Source organism: Sceloporus undulatus, chromosome 5 (genome assembly GCF_019175285.1).
Source record: "Sceloporus undulatus isolate JIND9_A2432 ecotype Alabama chromosome 5, SceUnd_v1.1, whole genome shotgun sequence".
In the NCBI taxonomy this organism is placed as follows: domain Eukaryota; kingdom Metazoa; phylum Chordata; class Lepidosauria; order Squamata; family Phrynosomatidae; genus Sceloporus; species Sceloporus undulatus.
Window position 1 is genome coordinate 75,642,613 of NC_056526.1, and position 27,534 is coordinate 75,670,146.

At 38.6% G+C, this 27,534-nt stretch overlaps 1 protein-coding gene across 3 annotated transcripts in view; it reads left to right on the forward strand.

Moving 5' to 3' along the window:
- Positions 1-17,091, forward strand: part of MAPK12 (mitogen-activated protein kinase 12) — a 46,244-nt gene extending 29,153 nt beyond the window's left edge. For all 3 annotated transcript variants that reach the window (XM_042467386.1, XM_042467389.1, XM_042467388.1), the window contains 7 exons: positions 1,690-1,737; positions 8,303-8,417; positions 10,220-10,291; positions 11,414-11,493; positions 13,487-13,565; positions 14,862-15,035; positions 16,902-17,091. In XM_042467386.1, the coding sequence (XP_042323320.1) occupies positions 1,690-1,737; positions 8,303-8,417; positions 10,220-10,291; positions 11,414-11,493; positions 13,487-13,565; positions 14,862-15,035; positions 16,902-16,972 (639 nt within the window). In that variant the 3' untranslated portion in view covers positions 16,973-17,091. The remainder of the gene's footprint in view (positions 1-1,689; positions 1,738-8,302; positions 8,418-10,219; positions 10,292-11,413; positions 11,494-13,486; positions 13,566-14,861; positions 15,036-16,901) is intronic.
- The last annotated feature ends 10,443 nt before the right edge of the window (positions 17,092-27,534 follow it).

The following is a 27,534-nucleotide window of genomic DNA, read 5'->3' on the forward strand; positions in this document are numbered from 1 at the left end:
GAGGGACCTCAAAACCGGAGTAATGTGGTCCCTCCTAGATGTTCCTGGCTGCCATATTTTGAACCAGCCTAAAAATTTTGAATAAGCCTAAAAAACACACAAAAAATGATGGACGCCAGCCATGAAAGCCTTCGACTTCACATTAAAATAAATTGGTTTAGGATGGTAATTCAGAGAAATAAATCAAGGGAGTGACTAGTTTAAAACACAAATATGGGCTACATAGGTACCTGGTGGTCAATGCTGTGGCCATTTACGGTACACAGAAACAAATAGTTATGGCCACAATAATCTAAATTTGAAGCTGTGTGCTGCTTCTGGTAAAGTGAAGAACTGTTGTAAATGAATAAAGTGGAATCTCTGGCATTTCTGGAGAAAAGATCACAGACACATTTCTATGTTGTCTTTGATCCTCCTGCTTTGTTGTAAACCACCCTCGAGTCAATGTCAACTAATGGCGACCCTCTGGATGAGACATCTCCAAGATACCACTGCTCTGCTTAGTTCCTGTAAATTCATATCCTGGCCTTCTTACTAGAGTCCATCTAGCATGTGCCCTTCCTCATTTTCTACTTTCCCCCACCTTTCCTAACAATATTGTTTTTTCCAATGAGTCATGCATTCTCATGATGTGGCCAAAGTACGACAGCCTCAGTTTAATCATCTTGGGATCCAGCGGGATATTTGGCTTGATCTGTTCTAGAATCCATTTATTTGTCTTTTTGGCTGTCCATGGAATCCTTAGCATTTGTAGAAGGAATAGAACTACTCAATAAAACTTGCTGGACTGCAAACCTACCCAGAACCGAAGGTCCTCTCCTCTAATCTAGAAAGAAAATTTGCCAGAACTAGAAAATCTGCATTGCTTGTTCAACAAGCATCCGATATTTCTTAGCTTCTTTTCAATATTATTTAAGCTGTTACAGCTTAAAAACAGCCTAAAACTGCATTCTTTTTGTAGTTAATGCAGAAATTATTGCTAGTGTTGTGTTGTAAATGTCATAGTGTGAATATCCCTTTGTAGTTAATTACAGGAAATTTTGGTGGGGAGGGGAAAGAGAGGAGTCTTTCTTCAGTTTTTGGATTAAAAATTTTATAATGAATTGTGAATTTATACTGTTATGTCTTAAATTAGAAAAAGCCAAAGTTCAGCCTATGTCAGTATGCTAGTCCTGAGCCAAACAAAGGTACTGCCCAAAGAGGAAAAGTCTCATCCTTGGCCTCTGTAGGGATGAAAGCAACACTAACATGCCTCGCCTCATTGGGCTTTGGTCTAGGCCTGATGTGTTTAGGCTTAGCAACAACATTAGAGAAGGCTTGTGGCATGAAGCTGTTCCACAGGCCTGTGACTGTTTGAAGTCAATTTTCAGAATTTTATCTACAATTTTCAGAAGTTGAATTGAAATATACAGCTTGATGTTTGACTTCTTTTAGTTTTCAGTGTCGTGACTGCTGGCTGCCTCTGTTTCTTTGTGGTTCAGCTACTACAAGCATCCCTCCCTATGCTCAGGTTTGGGCAGCTGTCCAGTTCATGTCCATGCAGGCTGCAACTTCTTGTTTTTGGCTGCTTTTCTTGATCCACCTGAAACCTTGGTCTCATTTGAAAGAAATGCTGAAGATGTTTAAAATGTATTTATTCTGTCTATAGATAATTCCATTTCATGGTTGTTTTTAAAAATATATTTATAGGACCTGAAACCTGGAAATCTAGCAGTAAATGAAGACTGTGAATTGAAGGTAAGAAATGTCAAGGGCACAGTTGCTGTTCCTTAAAGTAACAAAAATCTGAAAGGATTTATTTATTTATTTCCAGGATTTATATCCCACCTTTCTCCATAAGGGGATTCAAGGCAGGTCAAATAAAACAAATATGATGCTATATCATTATTCTGTGCTAGTTGGTTTTCATTTCTATTGAAATAGAGGAATGCTTTGTTTGCATACCTGACATAAATTAATTCAGCAGGAATGGCCCTACCATTAGGTGACATGAGGCAACTGCCACTGGCAGCAGGTGATGGTGGGCAGATTTGACAGTCTCCCAGCTATTCCTTCTGCACTCTTCAGTTGTTTCCCTATATAGAGGGACAACATGTTGTTTAACATATGCACAAAGCCTTTGTTGCTTGAGCACATGGAAAGCTGTGGTATGTTAATTGGTCTTAATGTCATAGATCCAGTTTAAGCTTAGAGTATTCTATCGTGATCTTCAATTTTGGAAGATATTTTATAATACTAAAGTTTTGAAAGATCTAATGTCCTTGTTGAAATCAGCACTGCTAGGAATTCAGTGCAGAGCAAAAAGGGCATCCCAGACTTCAATCATAAATTGCTAGTTCTGCCCATGAACCTTGGGCATTATCTAAATTTTTGCTGCAGAAACATGACTGTTTGATCTGCAAAGCTACTTCGTATATTCCAGCAGGAAAAGATAGGCAAAATGTCAGTGATGAAAAGAATATTTGCATTTGAACGCTGAGAGTTGCTACCATCAAAAGAGAAAGAGAAACCACAATATGCACATTATCTGGCACATTTAGATTGCTGAACTGTAGAATTGGTATAAGAAAGGCATTGGCTATATTGTGTTAACATCTACAAAATGTCTTCACATCTACAAAACCCCAATGTAAGTTTAAAATACAGTGCTGAGTTGGAACCAAATTTAGCTTCTTGCAATGGGGCTATCAGAAGTGGACTTCCCCAACCCTTCCCCAAGCAAGAGCCCTTCCAGCCCCTCAAAAACTGAAGGCTGAGGGAGCCTGCTGAGTGGCATAGACAGTGAGGTACAAAGGTGAGGAAGAGCAGAAGATGCCCCCAAAGTCAACCTGGAATACCTTTGTTTCTACTAACAGAAAATACCTCCCATGGTTTTCCAGGGATCCCCCTTTCCTGCTAAGCCCCTGCATCACAGACTGTTCTGCAGGAATCTTCTGTTTGATATTTATCAGAAAAGATTTTCATACCAACTCTTAGCATGGGGTAAGTGCTGGTAAAACACCAGTAAAACATCAGGGAAGCACGCATGTGTGAAAGCCTAACGTGCTTCTGAAATGTCAGGGAATCGTCCCCTCACCTCTAGTGTCCTTGAATCATTCATGGAGCAGCCATTTCCTATAAACTGAAACTTTGCATTCATAGGAAATTGCTGCTCCACTAATGATTCAAGGATGCTACAGGCGAGAGGTTGTTTCCCTGACATTTCAGAAGCGCATCAGGTTTTCACACACATGTGCTTCCCTGACATTTTACTGGTGTTTTACCAGTGCTTACCCCACAGTAAGCGTTGGTATGAAAACCTCCATAGTCTGCAGGGGCTGCTGTGGGAAAGAGGGGAGAGAAAAAATCAGCTTCTACCAGACCATTGTTGTTGTTTTGTCCCTAGATCTAGCTCTGTGTTGGAACTAGTGTGAGAAAGTCAGGAGACTCAGAAAAGTGAGATTAATGCTCAGTTTTGCTGCCTTTATAATTCAGTTGTAGAGGTGCTTGTTTTTCAGTTAGATGTGGAATCCCCATTACAGCTTGTGATGCCCTCCCTGACTGATACTTCAATAAATAGTATGCCATGAATAGGGCCTTTCAGAGCAATCTTTTGTTACTTGCAAAAGTGCCATTTAGCATGAAAGAGAATATCAAACGGAGTGGACAGCTGCATTTCTCTAAAACAAAGCTCTTGTTTCAACACAAGTGATTCTTTGGTTACTGCTGAAACTTGGAGTACTACTCATGATGTCAGGCACAGAGAGTGAGAGTTTTTTTAGTATGTGTTTGTTAGTGAAGAATGTTCAAGTCATTTCCTCATAGAAATGAAAAATATAAAACATTAAATAAATGTTTTTAAGTATCCCAGTAGCTCTCAACCCATGAAGTCAACTGGTGATATTAGTGGACTTGAGCTCACATGACAGACTGTAAGATGTGCACCCTGTCACTGAGTTCTGTGGCTTCGGTTGTTGCTTCACTGGCAATCATAGCAGAGTTTGGTGTGGTAAGAGAGACCCATCCATCTCACTCTGAATTCTTGTTTTTCAGATTTCCTCTTCTTCAGCACTCTTTTGTTCCAGTGGAAGGTGGCAGCAGTGATCCTGCTCTGCCTTCTTAGATGTTCTTTTGGCAATGTTCCTCTGCCTTAGGTCTTTTTGCTATTTTAACAAAGGAACTACATGAATAGTTGCTGCTTGTGATATACGGGCAGTCTTCAGTTCAGAAACACAAGTTTCTCGAAGGTTCAGAAAACTTTATTCAGAAAGTAAAGATATTCACAGCATAAATGATAATGTCACGACTGAAGCAGTTTCAGTCAAAGAATATACGTGAAGCACTTTGCAATAGACAGACTTGTGCACTCCACCCCATTTGTATTTCAGCCAAAACAATACATCCCATACCAAGCATTCCCATCAACCTGACCTTGACAGTTCAAAGCACATTTCCCTCTTTCCTCACATCTGCACAAGCCAGTTTCCTGAAAGATAAACAATCTCTCGGCCCAGCATCAGCACTAGTACTTCATAACCCATTATTCAGTATGATAAAGCATTATAAAGTGTGCACTGCTCCCTAAATCACTTATGACAGCATTGACACATGTTCTGCACACTTTGGAAAGCTTTTACCATCTGCCTCCAACCTCTGCAATATCTATGTACCACATGCATGCAGTTAATATCTGGTGCATGTAATGCAATATCACCAGCATGTGGCAGTTTGGCCAGTTGCAGCCCCAAGATCCCACCAGGGGCTGTACACTGGCAATACTTTAGCAAATCATAATCCAAGAAACTCAGTTTGTTTTCTGAAAATCATCTTCCTGCCTTACAACAAAGTGCCTGCAGGAGACATCAGAGACTGCAATTATTTTCTAATTCAAGGCAACTAGACAGATAGGTTTTAATTAAGGTTTGGAATTGAACAGCCCTTTAAATATTGGTGAACTGCAATTCCCAGAATTCCTGACTATTGGCTATTCTGGCTAGGGCTACTAATAGTAGCAATTCAGCAACATCTGAAGAGCCTCACAAATCCTACTCTGTTCTAATTCCATATCGGGTTGACTTTATGGCCTTTTTTTTAGTACTATATCCATAGTGGTTAAAGTGTATTCACCACTTTTTAGTGGCCCATTTCTGGAACACCTAAATTTTACCTAAATTTTCAATAACCATCTTGAGAACCAAAGGCCATCTCCTACTATCTGCCATGGTTGTGGTCTGTGTGCCTTGTAAATGTTACATGATGTTGCTATAATTCCTGCAGTGAAATATCATAACATTTGTGCTTGATTTGTTTATCAGGAGGAACCTCTTCCTGCAGGGAGTTAAGATGTGATTATGCCATTAAAATTTGGATCATAGTATCTTGCAGTTTCCCCTTATATTAATTCAGGCTTTGCCAAACACTTAACATTTTGCTTGATACAGTGCCATATTTAATTGTCTATTATATAATAAAATTAGCAACTTTAGCTAAATTATAAAAAGAAACCAACCACTTCCTTCTTTGACATCTGTGCCTGAAATATCACATTGGAAACTGGGCTGCTCACAACCACCACTCAAAAATAGCTGATGAATAAATAGGTAAGTAAATCTTATAAAATGAAGGATTTATGAATGTAAAGAAATTTGAGCTATTGAGAGTGTGTGCTCAAAAAAGCACTATTATAGTCCCATGATGAGAACTTGCTGTGCACCACGTCCCTCTTTCCGTGAACAGCAATACTCCATAGGTCTATTATCTATGAAGAAATTGTAGTGTAAAGTACTGCTGTCAAAGCAAGCAGATGTTATTAACCTCAAGTCATTTTAGAGTGAAGTATGAGCCCTGTGGAAAAATTACCATCTCTTAGAGAAGGGTTGAAGTGCTCATGATTGCATCGAATCTCTGTAATCATGATAGTATAAAGATCTCATGCAACCCCATTAAAAATCCTTTCAACTACGTTCTGCCTATGATTTGGACATGGTTTGTGGAGCACCTTGCAAAACAAAGCTCTCTATAGGCACACAATACTCTCTCTCTCAATATCTCTCTCTCTCTCTCTCTCTCTCTCTCTCTCTCTCTCTCTAATATATATATATATATATATATATATATATATATATATATATATATCCTTTTATTTTAAAATAAATTTCCAGAAATTACAAATGCTAAAGATCACAGCATCACGATATTTTGTACCAGAGAATGGAGTGGCACCTAACAATCCAATGATTCTTCTGTCTCTCTGTTATGGTGAGAAAAGTAGTGTATACGATGGTTTTGAGCAGACAGATAGCAGGAAGGGAAAAGTTTAAGCAGCTGTCCTTCCTCTTGATGAGAGTTATAGTCCAAAAAAGTAAACATTTCCAATTCTGTTCTTAACTATCTGAACATGTCACTGAAGCTAGCCAACAACATCTGGACAGCTTTATGATTCCCATGCTGGCTATGTGTAGATGGACTTGGCAATTTATGAAAAGCTGTATATAACTGCACACAATGCTTCATGAATACCAGTGAATGCACAGCTAGAAAATATATCTTTGCCACATTTTCTGGGTTCTGCAACTATTATTTGTCTTTCTTATTTGTGCTAGGAAGGAAACACAGTTCTTTTATGAAGAATTTTGGTCATCTGTGCTATTTGGCTAAGAGACTAAAAGTAAAAGCTGACACTTCGGGTCTTATTTTTATACATTTTTGAGATAAAGTATTAAAGCTATGAATCATCTTTTAACTGATTCAGAACATTGGCCCATCTTTTCTTTTCTCCTTTTATAATTTACAATATAGTGCCATGCGATTCAGTTTATAGTGCAAATTACCAATTCCAGTGTCTATACACTTACCACATCTTTTCTGGAAGGAGGAGGAAGAGAAGAATTGGTAGTGCTAGTACTAGCAGTAGCTGAACTTCAGATCTACATTAAAGAGCCAATTTATGTCTTTGAAGACATTCTCTCACTCTCTGATGCCTGGGAACTCTTCATTTAGTACTTGACAAGGAAAATGTATTAGCCTGCTCACTCTAAACTGTACTCTTCTTACTTATATTCTGTTTTTTATTTTCAAAAATAAAAAGCAGTAATACATTACATGTCCAGATTCATTATTTGATTATAAATTTTGTATTTTTCCCAATAAATCAAATCCATTTATTTGTAAAAATACTTGATTGACTGAGAACCTTTACCTCTGTGAGTAGCATCTGTCATTTTGTCCATTTATTCCAAATCAGTCACTTCAAAAACTATTCTTACATTAGAGACAAGGGTTAAATGTTTTCTAATAATATGCCCAAGCATGTTGTTAACATTTAACATTAACTACTCCTATTAAAGAAATTACAAAATTAAGATCCAGAATTTTTGAGGCAATTCATGTTTCTGTACAGTTAGATTTGTCCTTCTTCCACCACATATGAAAAAGATAGAATGGGTGAATTGTACCTTTCTAACATCCATTGAAAACATTCTGTTTAATGTGGCAGCATTAAATACCATCAGGATAATTGGTTATACTGTGTTGCTTGTACTGACAGCCTCAAAAAAGTGTTTGTGGACTGAAAAATAGTAATCCCAACATCCCAAAAGTGTTTAATCCCCCCTCCCACTTTATCAAGGCATTTACTGCAGTGTAAATGTTAGCCAATGGATCATGAAAGCTGTCATCAAAAGTTTTCCCATAGCATTAATTTTTCCTTTATATATCCCAGTAGTTGATCTCTGACTTTGAAAACAGATGCTGGGAGAGCTCTGGCACTAATTAGGTTCTGAAACATTCCTTGATCAGCGGCACTGAGCTCTTAGCAAAAAAAAAAGGGGGGGAAGGGGGACAGATGAGAAACTTAATGAAGTACAGCAACTCAATTCTGTCACCAGTTTTATAATATAAGAATGCATAAATCAAAACTATATATGTTATTTCAGTTATATTGACAGAGCAGTCATGCAATGTGATCTGCTTCTCTGTTTTCAGTGGTATGGATCCATATTCACTCGTGACTAATTTTGGTTATATTTGCACTGTAAAAATAATCTAGGTTGACACCGCTTTAACTGTCATGGCTCAGTGCTATGGAAACCTAGGATTTGTAGTCCCAGGACTACCAAAACTTTCTGACAGACAAGGCTAAATATCTCACAAAACTCTCAGAATTCCATGCCATTGAGTGATGGCAGTTAAAATGGTGTCAACCTGGATGATCTCTGCAGTGTGGATGCAGCCTTCATTTCCATTGTATGGGCCAAACTGGATCCAGCTTTATTACCAATTGGACTTGTAAATCTTAATCTTTATATTTGTTGTTTTATAACAGATTTTGGATTTTGGCCTAGCAAGACATACAGATAGTGAGATGACTGGTTATGTGGTTACCAGGTGGTACAGAGCCCCAGAGGTTATACTTAATTGGATGCATTATACACAAACAGGTACTTTTTGTGGTTGTACTAACACTAATGCTGATTTTGAACAATGTACTTTCTCCACCTGTGGATAGCAACAACATAATTTGCTTGTTTCCAATTGACATTACTCCAAAATGCTATCCTATGGTTATATTGGTCTTTGGTACACATTATCTCCCCATTTCTTTTATGCTAATTACATTTGTCAATCTACATATGGGTTCGGACCCACTTCTAGCTGGAGTGGGCTCAGACTGCTCTTTCCCACCCATCTTTCCCAGCCCTATGTTAACTAAACTCTTTTGGGATCATCCAACCATCTCATTGTCTCAGTGATATTACTGTCTTCCTATATTAGTTTTCCTTGCGCTGATGTCCTTCAAATGTGTTGAACTACAGTTCTCATTATCCCCAGCCAGAATGGCTAGCTGTATGTCCACATATATGAAGGGTGCCAGATTAGCTGATCTAAATTAATCTTTTGACTCTGAACAGTCATTCCTGCTTCTTTTACATCTTCCTGACTTAATCTGTTGTCAGTGTTCAGATTTTGTTCACACTTGCTTGTAACCCTGTTCCTTTCTTTAAACTGCTTCCAGAGATGTTGCATACCAGTTGCCCATCTGACCACTCAAGTTAGTTGATGAAAAAATGCAAGAAAATAAAGACTAAGAACACTGTGGAAAGCCTCATCTCAGAATCATGACTGCATTTATTTCTGTATGGATGCCATCTCCTTAAAGTTAAAAAAAGGGGAAAAAAAGACATTTGTTGGATAAGGATTACCACTTCCTGGGGGGAAAAAAGGGAAATAGAGGTTGACCAAAGATAGCCAGGGAATTTGTCAGAGAGATTTGCTTGTATAATGGATTATTTTGAGATGGTGCTGCAGGATATTGGTCCACGTGTATTGAAGTTAGAACTGTGAAACAGAAGAATACAAATATAATATCATGATGCACCCACATTAATAATATGAGTCTGACAATGTTTAGTTTCAAAACCATGTCATCATACTATAGTTGTTAATAGTAAAACAGTTTTAAAATATGCTGCATGTAATAGTGTTATTTTATTATGGTGAAGCTGAGTGGCTTATAGCAGTTGGATAATTTGTGAGTTCAATTTGATTCAAAGATTTAGATATTTTACTGGGGTCAGTAGATGATGGTCAGCTGGTAGTCAGTCACTGCTTAAGCTACCGAGATGTAAAATCTTGTCCAGACACAATACTTCTGTAAAGTCAACCTTAAAAATGATTTAGAAATGAGACCTTATTTGCAAATCTAAATTAATAACAGGATTTTAGGCTCATAGAGACTTCTCATTTCTACTTCTACAAAAGGAATTCACAACACAAAAACAAGAACAAAACTAGTAGATGTTCAGAAATGCTCATATTGAAATTCCTGTGTGATCAAAAATGCTTTTCAGTGCTCATTTAATAAAACCATTTAACAAAAACCTTCATTTAATGTAATATAACTTATGAATGATTTAACTTGTGTTTATTTTACAGAATTACCAGTAAGGTTGACCAGAGTGGAGCAGGGAAATGTCAAGAGAAATAGAAAATAAAATATTAATGGCATTCATGTCCTAGCAAGCCTCTAAATTACTAGGCTTGCTGTTAAGCTGCAAGTGCCGTTAGAGAATATATATATATATATATATATATATATATATATATATATATATATATATTGCAAACAATACCTTGATTTAGTGTTTTTACTTCCCCTTTAAAGCTTTTGTTTTTCTTTATGGACAAGCTGAATTTAGATTTATCACAGACACATTTTATGGAACTTTTTTCTATATTTCAGTTGACATCTGGTCAGTAGGTTGTATAATGGCTGAGATGATAACAGGAAGGCCACTCTTCAAAGGCAACGATCGTATCCTTTCATGAGAAATGTGTGGCATAAAGATGTAGAAGTATTTTTGAATTCCAGTGTCAAAGTAGGTGAATTCAAAAATGCTCCAAATAGATAATAATCAGTTGAGCTATTTACTAGAAGCATCAAGTCAGTTTTTAGACTTCGTGGTTTTTCTGACGTTTGCAAGGAAGAAAATATAATGTTTGCTGCACATTCTTTTATGATTTATTACAGGTAGAAATCCACAGGTTTGGGCTATAATCTTTGGTTTACAGGACTGGCCAGTTTATTCTTTGTCCTCTATATTTTGCTGCCACTTAAGCTTTTCAGCTTTCTGCTTTAAAGGAAGTATTTGTCTCTTTTTGCCTTGGAGGCCCTGAATAGCTGAGAAGTGATGAACAAATGTTTTAATAAATATAAATGAATAAATAGAGTCTCAAATGTTAGTCAGAGTTACTGATGGATAAAGGCCAAGGAAATTTGCCAGTGTTAAGCATCTTTGGCGACATAAAATTAGAGCTACTTTCGAGAAAAGAGCCAGAGAGGTATATAGTGGTTTGAATGTTGGACTATGATTCTGGAGACCAGGGCTTGATTCTCCACTTGGCCATAAAACCCACTGGGTGACCTTAGCAAACCTCCCCTGAGCAAATCTTCCCAAGAAAATGCCATGATGGGGCCACCTTAAGGTTGACATAAGTCAGAAATGACTTGATGGCATACTATAACAAAGTTTACAGAAAGAAAATTTAAATTACCTGAATCATTAATTTGGGTGTTTAAAAATGTCTGTAAATGCCTATCTTAATCTGATATATTGTTCAAGCTCAAACTTTGGTTAAAAAACAAAGCTAGAAATGACCCACTAATTAATGTTAGTAAAGGTATCCCCTCACTGCCCTTTGCATACCTGACTACTGTTCAGCAATAATGCTTAAGCAGCTAAAGTACTTTGTGACATAATTCAGAAAGGAGATGGTATCTAGCATATATAGCATTCCAAAATCTGCACAATGTTTACAGAATCCATGTAGAATCAAAACAGAATGCTTCTATGTCCCTATTTTAAAAGCAAGAGAATTAGATGCTTTTTCTGTTGTCATACTAACTAAAGATTTGACTCCTGACTTTGGCATTCAGATTTGGACCAACTCACAGAAATTATGAAAGTTACAGGCACACCAACTCAAGATTTTGTTCAGAAACTACAGAGCCAAGATGTAAGTAACATCTGTTGCTTAATTTCTAAGAGCATGTCTCTACATACTCCAATTAACCCCCCGCCCCCCCGAACTGTGACCTGTCTAAATAATTAAGGCCAAAATCCTAATTTGAGTGCTGACTGTCTTCGTGAGGGAAGGCCAGTTCTGTATTGAATCTGCTCTATTCTTGCCTAAATGGGATTTTAAGAATTCACCTTTTGCTCTGGATTTTGCTGAAAATCCAGAGCACTTCACAGTGACATTGTGTTTGCATGGCTATCCACTGTGCTACCTGGCACCACAGCCACCAGAATGAATCACTTCCACACAGGTGATAATAAAGTGCCCATGTCATGTGATCAACCCTGGGTGCCTTGTTTCTGAACTCAGAGGAAACAACCAATGGCAGCAGCACCACGTGGCTATGGAGTGCAGAGGTATGCCATGGGGTTTGACTGTTGTCTGGGAGGGGAGGTTTGGACAGCTGCATCAGGCATTAGGTTACAACTCCTTGACCAGTGTCTAAAACAAAACATGGGCATGTAATCTCGAGTTATATGTGCATATATAACCAACAATATTCTAACCACTGAATTTCTCTATTCTTGCTTTGTATAAAGAAAAGTTTCATTGCATTTATGATAGCTGGTTTTTCAGTTTGCTTTAACAATTCAAAACCCAGTTATCTTAAATTATATACATTCCCTGTGGGAAATAAAAATTCATTACACCCCTTTTTAGACTCACTTCTTATCTCAGGGCCCGAACAGACAGCCCAAAATAAAGCTTCTTTGGGTCACTTTGGAGGTATGCTGTTTTAATGACACAGCCATCTTAAGAGGCCAGAAGCTGTGCCAAAGCTGCACTCTAGTCCTTAGGACTGGAGTGTGGCTTTGGCGCCTTCCAGCCTCTTAGGATGCATGCAGCATTTAAACAGCATTCTTCCAAAGTGACCCGAAGCAGCTTTATTTTGGCTTGTCTGTTCAGGCCCTTAGTCTTCTTATCTTAGTGGCATTCCCACACCGGGTATCACCCTGTGTGGGAGCAGGGCTTCTGGGGTGTGAAACTTCCAGGGAGGACTTCTGGTGGGGTTTCAGGATGGGGCTTCTGGAGACGGCATGCACTCTCTCTTCCCAAGCTGGATGTCCTTTTCCTGATCAGGAAAAAGTTGGAACAGTGTGTGCAGGACAGAGCATGCTTGGGGAAACAGAGCAGCATGTGGGGGGGGGAGTGGTAAGCAGGTGATGAATAGGCTCACAAGTGCGGTTGACAGACAGGCGCAAGGGTGAAGGACAGGTGCACACATGTGCAGGATGAAGTGGCACATGTGGGAGAATGGAGCGGCGTGTGCGGGGGTGACAGACAGGTACACACAGTGGACAGTGTCTGGGGGATGGTGCAGGGGAGTCTGACCCTCCCTTCTGGGGTCTCACCTGGTGCGGTCCGCAAACACCACCACCCCCAGTGACACTAGTGCCTTATCTCACAGCTTAAATTCATTAAATGTATTCATACAAATATGTGTACAGCCAGCAGTATAAATTCTTTCTTATAGCACCCATACAAACCTGTTGTTCACATTATGATTATGTATATTCATTGCCACATGTGCAGCTTTACTTTATCTACAACCATGCCATTTTGTTAGCATGAAATTCTGAGAGAGAGTCGTGTTAGTGTGTTTTAGCTGAACACGTATTCTTGAAACATATTAAAGATTAATTTATTTCAGTATAAGCTTTTGTCAACTGCAGTACACTTCTTCAGAAGCTATTAAATTAATTAGTCTGAATCTGAAATAAATTAGTCTTTAAAGTGCCAAAAGATGTCTTGTCTCTGTACCTGGCTGCCTTTAGTAGCAGCTATCTGAGACTGATCTGAAACTGAACACAATGAATTGTTCTGAGACTACCCGGTTCTAAGATTCTACCAGGCATGCTTAAGTAAATAGCTAAATGCATTTTCCCTTTTGTAGATTCTGTTTTGATGTATTGGTTGGCTTTCTTTCTAGGCAAAAAATTACATCAAAAGCCTTCCAAAAGTGCAGAAAAAAGACTTTGCTGCCATCTTGAAGTATGCAAATCCTTTAGGTAAGATCTATATGAACATCACAAATCATTAGGACAATTGATGTTGGATGCTTTACACTTCTTTGTAACAAACATTTTCAGCATTCTGGATACTCTTTGAATGTTTCAATGTAAAATATTTTTGCCCATTAAAAAGTATCAGAAGTGAGGTGTGGGTTAAAAAAATGTTCACAATTTAATTAGTAAGACAAAAAAGAAATGTTGTCAAAGTTGTGTGTGTTGTACAGGGATTTTAAACTTTCATCTTACATATTTCTTTGAATTTGCATGTAATGCCTCAGCTAGTAGATCCCGAGAGATATAATACGATCCTATTTATAGATGACCCAAATGTTACTGTATAGCTATTTCATGTATTTCAGAGCAGCAAAGAACTGCTATTTGTCTCCTAAGTCTTTTTGGCTCCTTCTCCAGCCCCTACTGATGGACCTTATGCTAGCCAAATGTATGTTTCCTAAAAAAAAAAGCTTTTCCTGCAAGTGCACTTTGTTATAGAATTTAATCACTATTACCTCTGCCCTTTGAGTCCCGTCTGAAGAACCAAGTGCTCTCTGAAGATAACCTCTAAAGATAACCTCTCTGCAGAGGTTATCTTTAATCTAATGATTTCCTGTTAGCAAAATATTTATGGACCAACTGATACCACTTCCTAAATCTGACTTGCTGTTACAAGATGGAAGTCCTAAATGAAAGCAGTTTTCGAAGAAGTAGCTGTCTTAGTCTTTTGCTGTATAAAAAGGAGGAAGCGAGAAGGAAGAAGGGGAAAGGTTTTAATGTCACCTCATACTGCGTTTGTGGATTTATATCCACAAAGGCACATGCTAAAATAAAAACCAGTTCCGGTGAAACAGATGGCCCTGAAAGTCTACCACTCTGCCGCCTCTTTGAGTGCCAGATTGGGGCCATGGCAATTGCATGTCACGGGCCCAATCTGATGTTTTCCCAGCGCAAATAGAAGCAGCAGAAAACCATCTCGTTTTGTGCTGGGGAAAAAGGTGCCATTGCCATCACAGCAGCAGCCTGTAAATGCTATGCCGCAGAAACGCTGTGACACCACCTGCTGTGTGGTCAGCAGGGAAGCATGACACCGGCTTGGGAGCAGTGTTGGGGAATGTGCCATGCTTATGCTATGCCTCCATGCCACCCTGAAGCCAGTGTTTTTTGCCGGTCTCTTTTGTCCCTCAGTCTTAAAGGTGCTGCCACATTCCCTCTTCTTCCTTTTAAATGAAAGTGTTAACTTATATTGTTGGATCTAACACTTATGCTTGGATGTGTATCTCTCCTTCACGGAGCCAGCAGTAAACCTTATGGAGAAGATGTTGGTATTAGATGCAGAGAAGAGAATATCAGCTGCAGAAGCTTTAGCACATCCTTATTTTGAAGCTATTCATGATCCAGAAGAGGAAACTGAAGCTGAGAAATACGACGACACTTTTGATAATATGGATCTGCCCCTGGATGAATGGAAATGTACGTTTTTGTATCATTCTACTAAAGCAGTATCTTAAGCCAGTGCAAAAAACTGTTATGCCAAGAGGTTTTAAAAACATTTTATTTAAAACATGGTTCAAGTGAGTAGGAGTGTTAAAACAAACCATTGGCATCCATACATGGCTGACCCCAAGCTCCTTCAGTATTCCATTGTTTTTGTTCCTCCCAGTTTCACATAATGTTACTCTCCACCTAAGCTAGCTCACCTAAACTGGTAGTGCCCAGAATTCAGTGTAATATTTCCAGTAATGGAACTGTTTCTGTCAGTGGAGTGGTGGCCAGCACCCACCCATTCACAGACTATTGCCATCCTTGCCTCTCCAAAATCTGATCCAGTGGGCCGGGATACTCTCCAGAACCAGTTTTTGGATGCTGCAGAGAGGATGAGTTTCTGTTGTGTTGATGGTCAAGCACCAGCTAGTGCCCAGGGACAGGATCCAGCCAGAAAATAAGGGGGTGGGCAAGGTAATTGTTATTTTGCCATAGGGAGGTGACTGGTGGATCTGCCACCAAGAATTTTACTGACACCTGTTCTGAGTTGAATGAGAGCTCTGCCAGTGCCAAACGTCTGATGGCATAGGCTTCAGCACTTTGGAACAGCTACAGGGGTACAGTCAAAAAAATTTCACCCGCATAACAGCAAAACTACTGGCCAGCTCTACAATGATGGATAGAGTTCTTTGTTGGCAAGGAATACAACAGAATATCATATAAGCCCAAGAGCAGTGTCATAAGACTAGAACTGTTGTTGCTTCATAGTGACAGTCTACAATGACAAGCTACTTTTTCCTTCCCTTGTTTGCTGTAATCAAGCTAACGTTTGGTTGTTAAAAAGGAAGGAAATCATTGTTAGTTATTCAGAGCTTGGTGAAATTACAAAATGCATTTGTTCCAGTCTCAGCTGTACTTTGCTCTATGCAAATAGTGAAGATTTTTTTGTAAAGTACACTGACTTCTGTGTATAGAAGATTACACATCACTCACAGTTCTAATGGAACTCTCATGTACAAACTAGGGACACCACCTGTGTACTGTAGCCACTAGCTTGGGCAGAACATGTTGCTTTACCTGTCTTCTCTTAAACATTGTTCTTTCTGGAGTACTATGAGTTTAAGGAAATCTATATTGCATTTATCCAACTTGGTTTCAGTTGTTTTTGAATCAGGCTCATTATCCTGATTCTTACATGCATGGTAAATCAAGCCATGTTTAGTCACACGCCTATGCTATTTCCAGGTTTCCATGGGATGTTGTCATGACAATTAAAATGGAATCATACTCCTATAACTGTGTAGTTTTAAAGGGCCTCAGGGCTGCCATGTTTTCAGCATCTGGCAGCATCTTCAGCAGCAACTCGATTTGCAGGCAGTTATATATACCTCATATGCAGTGAAACATTTTACCTGTTAATTATTCTGCATATCAGATAGACATTGAAGGCACAAGATTAGACCTGCTCTTTTCTCCGGCCTCTTGGGAGAATTTATTTGGGAGACTCTATTTCAGATCTGTTCTTGCATCCAAGAAGCTGTTGTAATAATGATAATAACAATTAGAATATTTTTATTATTTCTAATTATGTAATAGTTATATAACATTTCTGTCATACCACAATAGTAACTTATAATATTAATACTATTAACATTAATATTAATGCAGTGGTCTTAACATTTATTACTATAATAGCAATCAATTGTAGTTAGATTAAGAAGCTCTCAAACTGTAAGATATTGAGGGATATTTTCCCTTAGTCGTTCATAATGATGGTCTTTAAAAGTTTTGATGAAAATCATTGTTTTTCTGAATATAAAAGGAGTAAGTTTCTGTTTTTAAAAACTTTTTCAGGTATCACATATAAAGAGGTGATAAACTTTAAGCCTCCACCATTGCCAGAATCAAAAGAAACAGCAGTGTGACCATAAGGACCATTTCTTTCTCAGAAATCAAGTGAACGAAGGAGAATGTAAAGTTTTATATATGTATATAATTTAACTGTACAAACATTTTATAAATAAATTAGATGTAACCTGTTTTAACCTGGATTCTGAGGGATATTTGTCCTCTTTTTCCCCCCCTTTTTACTACGTAGTGCCTTGGTAAGTGGCATACCATGATGGTGTGTATGTTTGATTTTTTTCCTGCTTACTTGCTATCCAGAGAACCAGCCAGGTATAATGATTAGAGCATGAGACTAGGACCCTGGAAACTAGGGTACAAATCCTCACTCAGCTATGGAGACTCATTAGGTGACCTTTGGCAAGTCACACTCTCTCAGTCTCAGGAAGGCAAAGGCAAAACCCTTCCAAACAAATATTGTCAAGAAAACCTCATGATAGGTTCAGCTTAGAGTCTCCATAAGTTGGAAATAGTTTTAAGGTACAAAACAATAACAATATCCTGTCCTATAACATGGGTATATTCATCCTCTTGCCCTCCCCCATCTGTCACAGTCTTGGCTGTGAAAGCTGGAGGATTCTGGGAGATGTGGTCCAAAAAGTTACATTTTCAAACTTCTGATGGTTGTTCTATTTGCCAGGTCTTTATAACTGGTTCATACCATTTTCCATTTTACATCTCTGTGCAAAAAAAAAAACCCCATGTTATAGTGATGTGTATTCAGGTCTAGTGCTGGCATCTGGTTCTATTTTTTAAAACATAAATGCATTCAGCTTCTGCAGTTCCTTTCATGGCAGCTCCATAACAAAACACTATTGTGATCATGTGAATGAATACCAAGAAAAATCAAGAGAGTGCATGGAGAAAAAAACTGTGGTCTGAATTTTCCAACAAGTACAGGTTGAGTATCCCTTATCTGGAGTTACAAAATCTGAAATACACCAAATTCCAAAATTGTCCACATGGGTGGCTAAGATGGTGATACCTTTACTGGTTGAGTGTCCACAAACTTTGTTTCATGCATGCATACAATTATTTAAAATATTATGTATAAAATTACCTTCAGACTATGTGCATAAGGTGTATGCAAAACATAAATGAATTTTGTGTTTAGATTGGGTCCCATCTCCAGGTTATCTCATTATGTATGTGCAAATATTCATAATCCAAAAAAATCCAAAAACACTTCTGCTCCCAAGCATTTCAAATAAGGGAGATTCAATCTGTACTTCCAGATGAGATGGCATGAAAAATATATTATTAGCAAAAAGCTTACTTAAGCATTTCTCAGGCACGTTTGCTTTCAAAAGTGCACTGAAAATAAAATCACACAGTTTTTTAATTTTCAATGGTACTTTGCCATTCACCTGAATTTGCCCTGAATTGTTTTTAACTAAGTACATACGTAATCACTACAAGAGGTTGCCCATAATCTTAATCTCAAGAAAGAACGGTGCATGGCACTGGAAATCACACACTGGAGGCTCTGGTATCTTAGCCCAATGAAAAGAAGAGAACTAGAAGTTTGCCCTCCCTGTTGCTTAAGTCAAAAGGAAGTACTGAACAGACTAAAGGCCCAATGAGGCTACAATTGGCCAGGACTGGGTTCCTTTTGTCAGAGTGATGCAGATGTCTCTGGGAGCAGATACTGTTTGGGACAGTGGACTGCATATATCATATGGGGCTGCATGTGAGAAAAAGGCCTGCGCTGTGCTTACTAATCTACCTTGTTACCATCAGGTGTAGTGGAGGAGACATTCCTGTTTCCAATAGTTATATAAGCTTCAATTCCTTTGAAAGATGGGAGGTTATGCCAAGGATTTTGTCTAACAATGATAAAGGGGGCATATTTCAGTTTATATGCTTTGACACACATAGTTTTATTAAAGAAATTTTGGAAGATGGTAGCTCAAATGTCACCAGATGTCCTGCATGCTTTCTATCTCAGTTTATCCTTCTATAAACTTACCTTCATCTATTCATCGATCTGATTTATACTAGCAAGATTTCAGAGTGGTTTATTCTTGCTCCAGTGTATTTTTGGAAGCAAATATTGAATGATGGTAAGACAGAGATGGGGCACCCTATACAAAGGACACATTCATGGACAAAACCATGTTTGTCATGCTGTCCTCTTACACTGTTACCAAGTAACATGTCTCATGCACAAAAGACAATGTGTTTTCATAAAAGCACACAATAATGACATTTCCACCAACAACCACACCTAATCTCCAGGCTGGAAACAAAGGTTCTGTCACTGGATTTACAAAGCTAATACACAGCATAATTATTTTCTGGCCTTAAAGTGGCCTAATCCAGTCAGGCTACCTCTTGTATTTTGGGGTGGATATGACCTTCTCATAAAATTGCCAAAAGTACCTTGATACCTCTTACACAAATAAAATTTACTTTTGAATTACACTTTTTGTGGCTGATCCCAAAATGCTGTGATAATCCACTCTTTACTCCTCAATTCCACTCTATGCAGATTGTTATTACGGTGCGGCCGCGGCATACGCAGGCGCGCCATACGCGGCCTTGAGCATACGTGCTCAAGCCACGGCGTGTGCGTGGGGCGGAAGGGGCGGTGCGTCCCATTCAATTGCACCGTTCTTGTTGTTGCCAGATCATTACAAATATAAAGATAATCCATTTTTCTTCACACTTTATGATGACCACTCCTCCAAAGTATGAAAACCATTTGCAGGCTCACTCTCAGATGGGAAAAGTACAGATTCTGATCATTATTATTGGATAATTTAAGTGCTAAAAATCTCTCTTTTTAAAAAAAAAATGTAAAAAAACAGTCTCTTTTCAATTAATTCTTTTAGGCAGAATGGGCTGTAACATGCCTATATTCAGGCACAACTATAATGAAATATGTGAACTGCTTCAGTGATTATGTTGATCTAACTGAGCCACATCAGTTTCTATGGTTGATGACGCTTAAGGCTCATAACAACTGCTGTTGGCATTTCCATCTCAGTGAATCAAGTCTGATAGAAAATGGCAGGTAGCCATCTGGTAATTGTATTAAAGTTTTTGTAAGAGTTAAGATTATGCATCTGACATTCAGGAATGCATTCACATGCGCAACCATTATCAAAGTAAAGAAATATAGTCACCATGTATTATTCTAAAATCATTTCTTAAGATTATGACTTGAGTGCAAATTCATAAAAGCCAATGGCAGAAATTCTTGAAATTGGCCTTATATCACTAGTAATCCAATTTACACTCAAAAGCAACATGATATAAATTCAGAAAATATATTCAGAAAAAAAAATGCATTTTAAAAAAAGAAGGCATCAATAGAGAAGGAAAGAGAAAAAGCAGAGTAAGGCTGCCTCCCCAGTCTTAGCTGTAATGAAAATAAAAATCAAAAAGAGAGAAAAAATATTATTCTACCATTTAATATCTAGCTGAATAATCCTATTAGAATTAGCAATAACCAAAACCACAAATTACAGGTATTGTATCGTGAGATTTCTTATTGATCTAAAAGTCCATAAATGGTTTCCAAATCCAAATCATCAATTGGCTTATTCTTTAGAGCCCATGTTAATTTGGCAATTTGGATCAACTCAGCAACCTCAATCCATTCTTCCATCATTGGTGTTTCAGACTGTTTCCAAGTTTGAGCAAACAATAATCTTGCTGATAGTTTTTTTGTGGGTTTTTGGGCTATGTGGCTGTGTTCTGGAAGATTTATTACTGACATTTCACCTGCATCTGTGGCTGGCATCTTCAGAGAAATCTTGATGTTACCTTGTAGATGTAGTCCATATGTATTATCCAGTTCTTTATCCTTAATGCCAAACTGAAACATTTCTGGTAACATTAAAAAATCTACCTTTAACATATAAATCTTAGATGAATAAGTTTTCACGTTCTTAAAAATCCACTATACTGTAGATGAAAAAAAAGGAGCCCTTCTTATCTTTCATCCTGAACAGGGATGTAGCCGGGGGGGGGGGGGGGCGGGGGGTCCGGACCCCCCCTTCCATTAGAAAAATGAATGGTGTGTGCTGCTGCACCACTGCACTCAAGCCCCATTATAATGGTGGCACTTAGTCTGGACCCCCCCCCCTTCCTAAAATCCTAGCTACGTCCCTGTCCTGAACTTTGTTTGGAAACATTTCTGCATGTTTTTGACAGCTTATTTGGGGTTAAGTACTATTATATGGATTTTCCTTTAAATTACTACACAAAATAAATTATATAGAGCCATTGTACTGTCTATTCTCCTTTATGGGTCTGAAACATGGGTCACCTCTCGCCAACACCTACGACTCCTCGAACGCTTTCATCAGCACTGTTTACACACAATTCTAAATACACACTGGACTGACTATGTGACAAATGTTGCTGTCCTTGAGCAAGCAGGGGTCACCAGCATTGAGGCCATGCTACTGAGGACGCAGCTGCGCTGGGCAGGACTCGTTTCTAGGATGAAGGACCATCGCCTCCCAAAAATAGTATTCTACAGTGAACTGGCCACGGGTCAGCGTAGGAGGGGTGCCCCAAAGAAGAGATACAAGGACTCTCTGAAACAACATCTCAGGCTCAGCCAAATTGATCACCATCAATGGCCCACCTTGGCCTTGTACTGGGAGGCATAGAGACGCACTGTCCACAATGCTGCAACCTCTTTTGAAAGCTCACACTGAACGAGTCTCGAAGAGAAACAACAACGCAGAAAGAACTGCAACCCGGAAACATCACCCAAGGAGGCACTCTGCTGTGCTTTCTGCAGCCGGACTTGTTTATCTTGGATTGGCCTTTTTAGGCATCAACGCGCTTGGAAGTGTGGGATGTGTCCTTCCTGAATCTTCGTTCGCGTAGAAAAGCCAGAGACATTTTTCCTCATACATTCATTTGAATATTATGCCCAAAATATCTTTTCTTAAGTTTCATATAAGTAGAATAGTCAAGATTCTTACCTTCCTTAAGAAACACAGATAGCAAGGGCAGACTGTATAAAACAACCATCTGCAATCTTTAACCCATTCTTTCCTGCAAAAACCTTCCTGTACTAAGGTGGCTAATATTAATACAGTGGTTTTCAAATTCAGTATGTCCCTTAACTTTATCATACCAAGTTAACCATGCCACCCAAATCTTAAAACATGAATGTCAAGTTCCAAAAGTCTCTCAGTTCTAAGCAATATCCATTCCTTCAGCCATACAAAACAACAGGACTCTTAACAGAATTTAATGTTTGGAAATCCCAAGCCACCCCTTTCTTTGACCTTATACATTGTTTTAAACTTTATTCTGGGTTTTCTTGCCTGCCAAATAAATCTGGAGATTTCTTTCTGCCATTGCACAAAAGGTGTTCCTTTTCTTATAACTGATATTGTTTGAAAATAAAAAGCCTTGGCACAACATTGCTTTTATTGCTGCAATTCTTCCCAAAAAGGATAAATTTAACTTTCCCCATTTTCCTAAGTCTCTTTTACATTCCACACTTTTCCATAATTATTCTGAAATAGTAAGCTACAGTGGTACCTCGGGATACGAATGCGCCGCCTTACGAAATTTCCGGGTTACGAAAAAAATTTTGGTGCTTTTCGGCGCTATTTCACACGAAATCGCGGCTTTTCCCCATTAGCGCCTATGGCTTTTTCGGCTTACGAAGGATTTCGGGTTACGAAAGCGGCGGCGGAACGAATTAATTTCGTAACCCGAGGTACCACTGTATTATTATTTCTAATTGTAACTCCCAATATTTAATATCTCCCATTTAAATTATTATTATTATTATTATTATTATTATTATTATTATTATTATTATTATTATTATTTTATATCCTGCCCTTCTCCCAAGACTGGGACTCACGGCAGTTTATACCTTTTAAAAAATTACAAAAGCATTCAAAAATACTACATTAAAACAGAACTAAATTACTGAAATAATTAAAACAAATTACATGTTAAAATATCACATAGTTTAAAAAGATAAAAATGTTTAAAACACATTAAAACAATATCTTTATAAACATGTATATGTTCTAGGAGAGCCACTGTGGTGCAGTGGTTTGAGCATTGGACTACAAACCGGGAGACTAAGGCCCAATACAGACTGGTGCTTTGCGCTGGCCTGGGGTCAAAATTAGGGCTCGATAGGGCTGGGCGTCCACATGCACCCAGCCCTACTTTCGGTGCACGTGCTCCATATTGCTATGCCCTTGTCCACACGGGGCGCACGACAATGATGCATGGGCATCTGAGCACCCCAACGCTGCTCGCCGGAAGTGTTATCTTCATGGCGTGTGAGCACCATTATGATGTTCTTAAAAAGAAGTCACCTAGAGCGGCTGAACTGTGCAGCTGGAGTGACACTGATGAGGGGCAAAAATGGGTGGTATGGAGTCACCCATCTGTATCCCCCCATGGTTCAGTTCCTCGCTCAGCCATGAAACCCCTGCTTAATTTTGTCTGAATCACACACTCTCATCCTCAGAAAATCCTGTGATAGATTTGCTTATGGTTACCACACGTTGGACTTGAAGGCACACAATAAAATATTCCAGTCTAAAATGTGCATTGGAAATCTGAAGAAAATGAAACAAAAAAAGGTTTTGCGTGGCTGATGCAAAGAACTACCAGGTTCAGGTTTTTTTGGTAAGTATTCAAAGAGGCAGCCTGCTTCCTATTTCCCCAGACTGCTATTTCTCCAGACTGAAATGTCACAGCCATGGATTGCCAGAAGGAGCAAAGGAGTCTGGCAGGAATTAATTAAAGCACCCCTTAAAGAAGGGCAAATTGTCAGGTTCACTTGCTTCCACTTTCAAATGTTGCCAGTTTTAGTGAATTATTATTAAAAAGGACATTTACACCCATCCTCAAAGGACTGGGCAAATCCACATTCAAATTCTGCAAAACATATCAAACTTTGATAAAAAACCAACTTGAAATGAAATTCTCAGCCAGTTCCACCCAGAACCAATGGTGCATCCTGGGTCAACTATAACACTTTTTTTCTACATGCCTATCATCTGTCATATCGTAGGGAAAACGTGCACTGCAGTGATTATTACTTAAAAGGTATTTATAAAATACTTTCAGCCCACATGTAAAACAAAATAGCATAACTATAGAACAGAAATAAAACATTATTTTAAGGAGAAATGCTAACTATTTTTAAAAGGCAAAGGAATGACAAAATAAGACAATTTTTGACTGACTGTTGGAAGTTCAATGAAGATGGAGTCAGCCTGACTTCCCTTGGGAAAGAGTTCCAGAAATGAAGTGAAGCTAGAGAAAGCACCGTGTTAGGTACACCCACCTTTGTGTATGTAATGTTGCTTTTTACTAGTCAGACAATAGCTGTGTCCACACAGGCCAAGTAACACATCCTTATGATCCCCAAAACTAAAGTATTTCAGTTAAATATATATATAATTCTGACACCTCGCTTCCAATGTCTGAATATATGATATGACTGCCGGATCTCACATACACTTTGACTGGCATCTTTGTGTATGGGATCCTTAATGTTAGGTTTATGGGGGAGATAGGTGTATTTCCTGCTACTACAGTCCTCCCTTATGTTGGTTTCATTCTGGAAGCTGACATACTTACTATCACTGTAAATGGCTGTGTGACTTTAAGTCATTTCTGGCTTATTTTGACACCATCACAGAGTAAGATTTCTTGGCAAGATTTGTTCAGAGGGGGGTTTGCCTTTGCCTCCCTCTGAGGTTGAGAGAGCATGACTTGTGTAAAGTCACCCAGTGGTTTTCCATGGCCCAGTGGAATCTGGTCTCATGATCCAGTGCTCAAACAACTACACTAAACTCTCTCTTTTATTTTAGTTGCTTTTGCCCAAAACAGGGAAGCAGTATTCCTGTTTGAGGCTTCTTGTTTTATGCCACTTTTAAATTAGTGTGGGGAGAAATCTAGTATTATCACAATTATCATTTGAAACAAAAATCCATAGATGTTGCAGCAGGAGTCTTGAGCCTAGTTCCATCTAGAGTCAACTCAATGGATATGTGGAAATTTTGATTCAAAGGGTACACTAGTTAGGAAAAACTGATCAGTTTCGGGCCTTGCTTTCTGTAAGATGGCTTCGGTAAATGGAAAGACAATTCAGAGAAATGTCACATTATAGCTGTATAGGCACACTAGAGCAAAGTCAGTGTTAACTGGGAGTGAGTCTCTGTCCTATCAGCTGGAGGCCAAGATGTGTCTGTCAGCTCTTCTCTTGATGTGCTGGTTCTTATCTCAGTCATCAAAAGCTGACCACAGACCTCAAACAAAAAAAAGTGCTGGAGGGAGACAAGATGACCCCGCTGGCTTTCTCAGTGGACCACAAATAAATTACTTGTTCCTTTCATCTAAACAAGTTGTTCTCTAGCTTAGGCACTTGTGAGGCAACTGTAGGCATTTATAGTTCATCTCTGATGTCACAAAGCACAGGCAACCCATTCAATGTACAGTGTGAGACTGGTGTAGAAGAGAGAGATTCTTCATCTTTGGGGATGGCTGCCTACTCACATTGGACTTTTACCTCTGAGACATATACAGTTTCCATCACCACTCCTGGATATGGCAAAATATTTGCTTTTTAAAAGGAGAGGAATAACCAAAGCAGTTTAACCTTTATTGTATCTTCCAAGTAGTTGGGAAACAGTGCAAAGGGAATCAAATGTGCTACCGGACACACACAGCCCCTGGAGATATTAAATAGTGTCTTGGCTCCCAGATATTGTTATGTCTTAATTATTGTCATAATTCTTACCACTTCTTTCCCTTTCTATAGTTTTTGAATGAGCAAATTCCTTTCCTGTTGTTGTTAAATGAACTGTATACTTACAACAAAAAAGGCTGGTCTGAGAAAAAATGGAAAAACCCGGATAATCCTCAAACGTTCTTTATGTAACAGTTAACTACTTTCAGTTATTTTACAGGGATTGTAATTATTTTGCTTATCCATTTGGTGGATGATGATCATGATGATGATGATGATGATGAAGACTGGGCACTCTGTTGATTAGTATGTGATCTGGTGTGAATCCACTTAGAGAGCAATAATTGCAGAAAAGAGCAATATAAATAAACTTGGCTTGACTTAATTGGACTTTCTTGATAGTATAACAATGTGGATGTTCAAACTTTTGAGTTCCTAATGTTGTTGGACTACAAATCCCATCATCCGTCATTGGCTATCGCTGATGAAGTTGCAATCCAACATTTGCCAGGTTAGAAATTGTCTACCCCTGCATTAGGAGATTCCTCTCTTGTAAAGTTATACATCTTGTTAGTACTGTTGTGTGTTTTGTTTAGAGTTGTTGTGGATTATGGCAAATCACACTGAGTGCTCATTGGATGGAGGGGTGATTCAAAATTATATTAAATTAAATAAATAAAATTATCAGGAAGCTTTAGACCCGTTAGAACTTATATAAATTTGTAAGGTGCCTTCCTAGACTTGTTCTGTAATTATTGTCTGAGTTGGTCAGAGCTGTGCAAGAAAGTGTGGACACTTACTAGTGTTCTAGTCAAAATACAAGCCATTGTGAATTTCCTTTTCTTTGATCTGGTTAGAACAAAATGCTGACTGGTGACTCCTAGTTAATCTCTAGCAATATTTCAAGGAGCATTTAGAGGAAATGAAGAAAAGACGATAAGATTGAGGCTAGGCTCCAGGATCTATTCTGCTTATCAGGATCTCTTATCAACAAACTGCCTTTTGGAGCCACAAACTATAAAATGGGCCACAGACTAATGGCGGTGACTCAGCTTTATTCTTCAGCGTCTTAATGTGACAGGAGCTTGAAACAAGACTTTAAATGTTTCTAAAATATAGCAATTGCTTTTGACCACTTTATGTACAGGATAAACAGCAGCTATGTGGTGGGGAAGATGTGGAAAAAGAAGACAGTGCACAGGGTGAAAGAACTACACACATGTGCACACTAATTCTGCAGCAATGTTGCTCCAATTGAGCATGACGCCTGGCAAGGAGTGCAAGGTGGAAACCACATGCAAAATGAACATTTGCTAAGTAAGCAAAAATGGTACAATGTTATATGCTTTGAAACACTCATAAGAGTCTACTATACTACCTTCTAAAGAAGACTAGATTTTCTCTTTCAGTGCTGTTCTTTTGCTGGCTAGTAAAGATTTTTTTTTACTCGGCATGGCCCCAAATGGCCAAGTGTAGGCTCTGCCTTTTTTATGGCTCTCTGCTTCCAGTGTTGCTGTTTTGACATTTATCATCATTGCTGTGAAGGGTTTTGCAATAGCAGTGTGCCATGCATGAGTGACACCTGGGACAGTCCCCTTCTAGACAGCTATAAAAAGCCTCTTTTACATCTGCTATCTCTGACAGCATCAGCGTAATGAGAAAGAGGAGCTTCTGGCCTCCTGATATAATTTCATTTTCCATGCAGTTGCATCTGACCTGTCATTCATTGCAAAAATGAATACATTGCCCCAACCTATCTGGCTGAAATATATATTCTGATGCTTGGTTTTCCACACATTTAAATGCATGTTATTTTAACTATGCATCACCTTTTCGTGTGCAGTTCCATTAGAACCATATAATTATAGTAGAATAACAGAT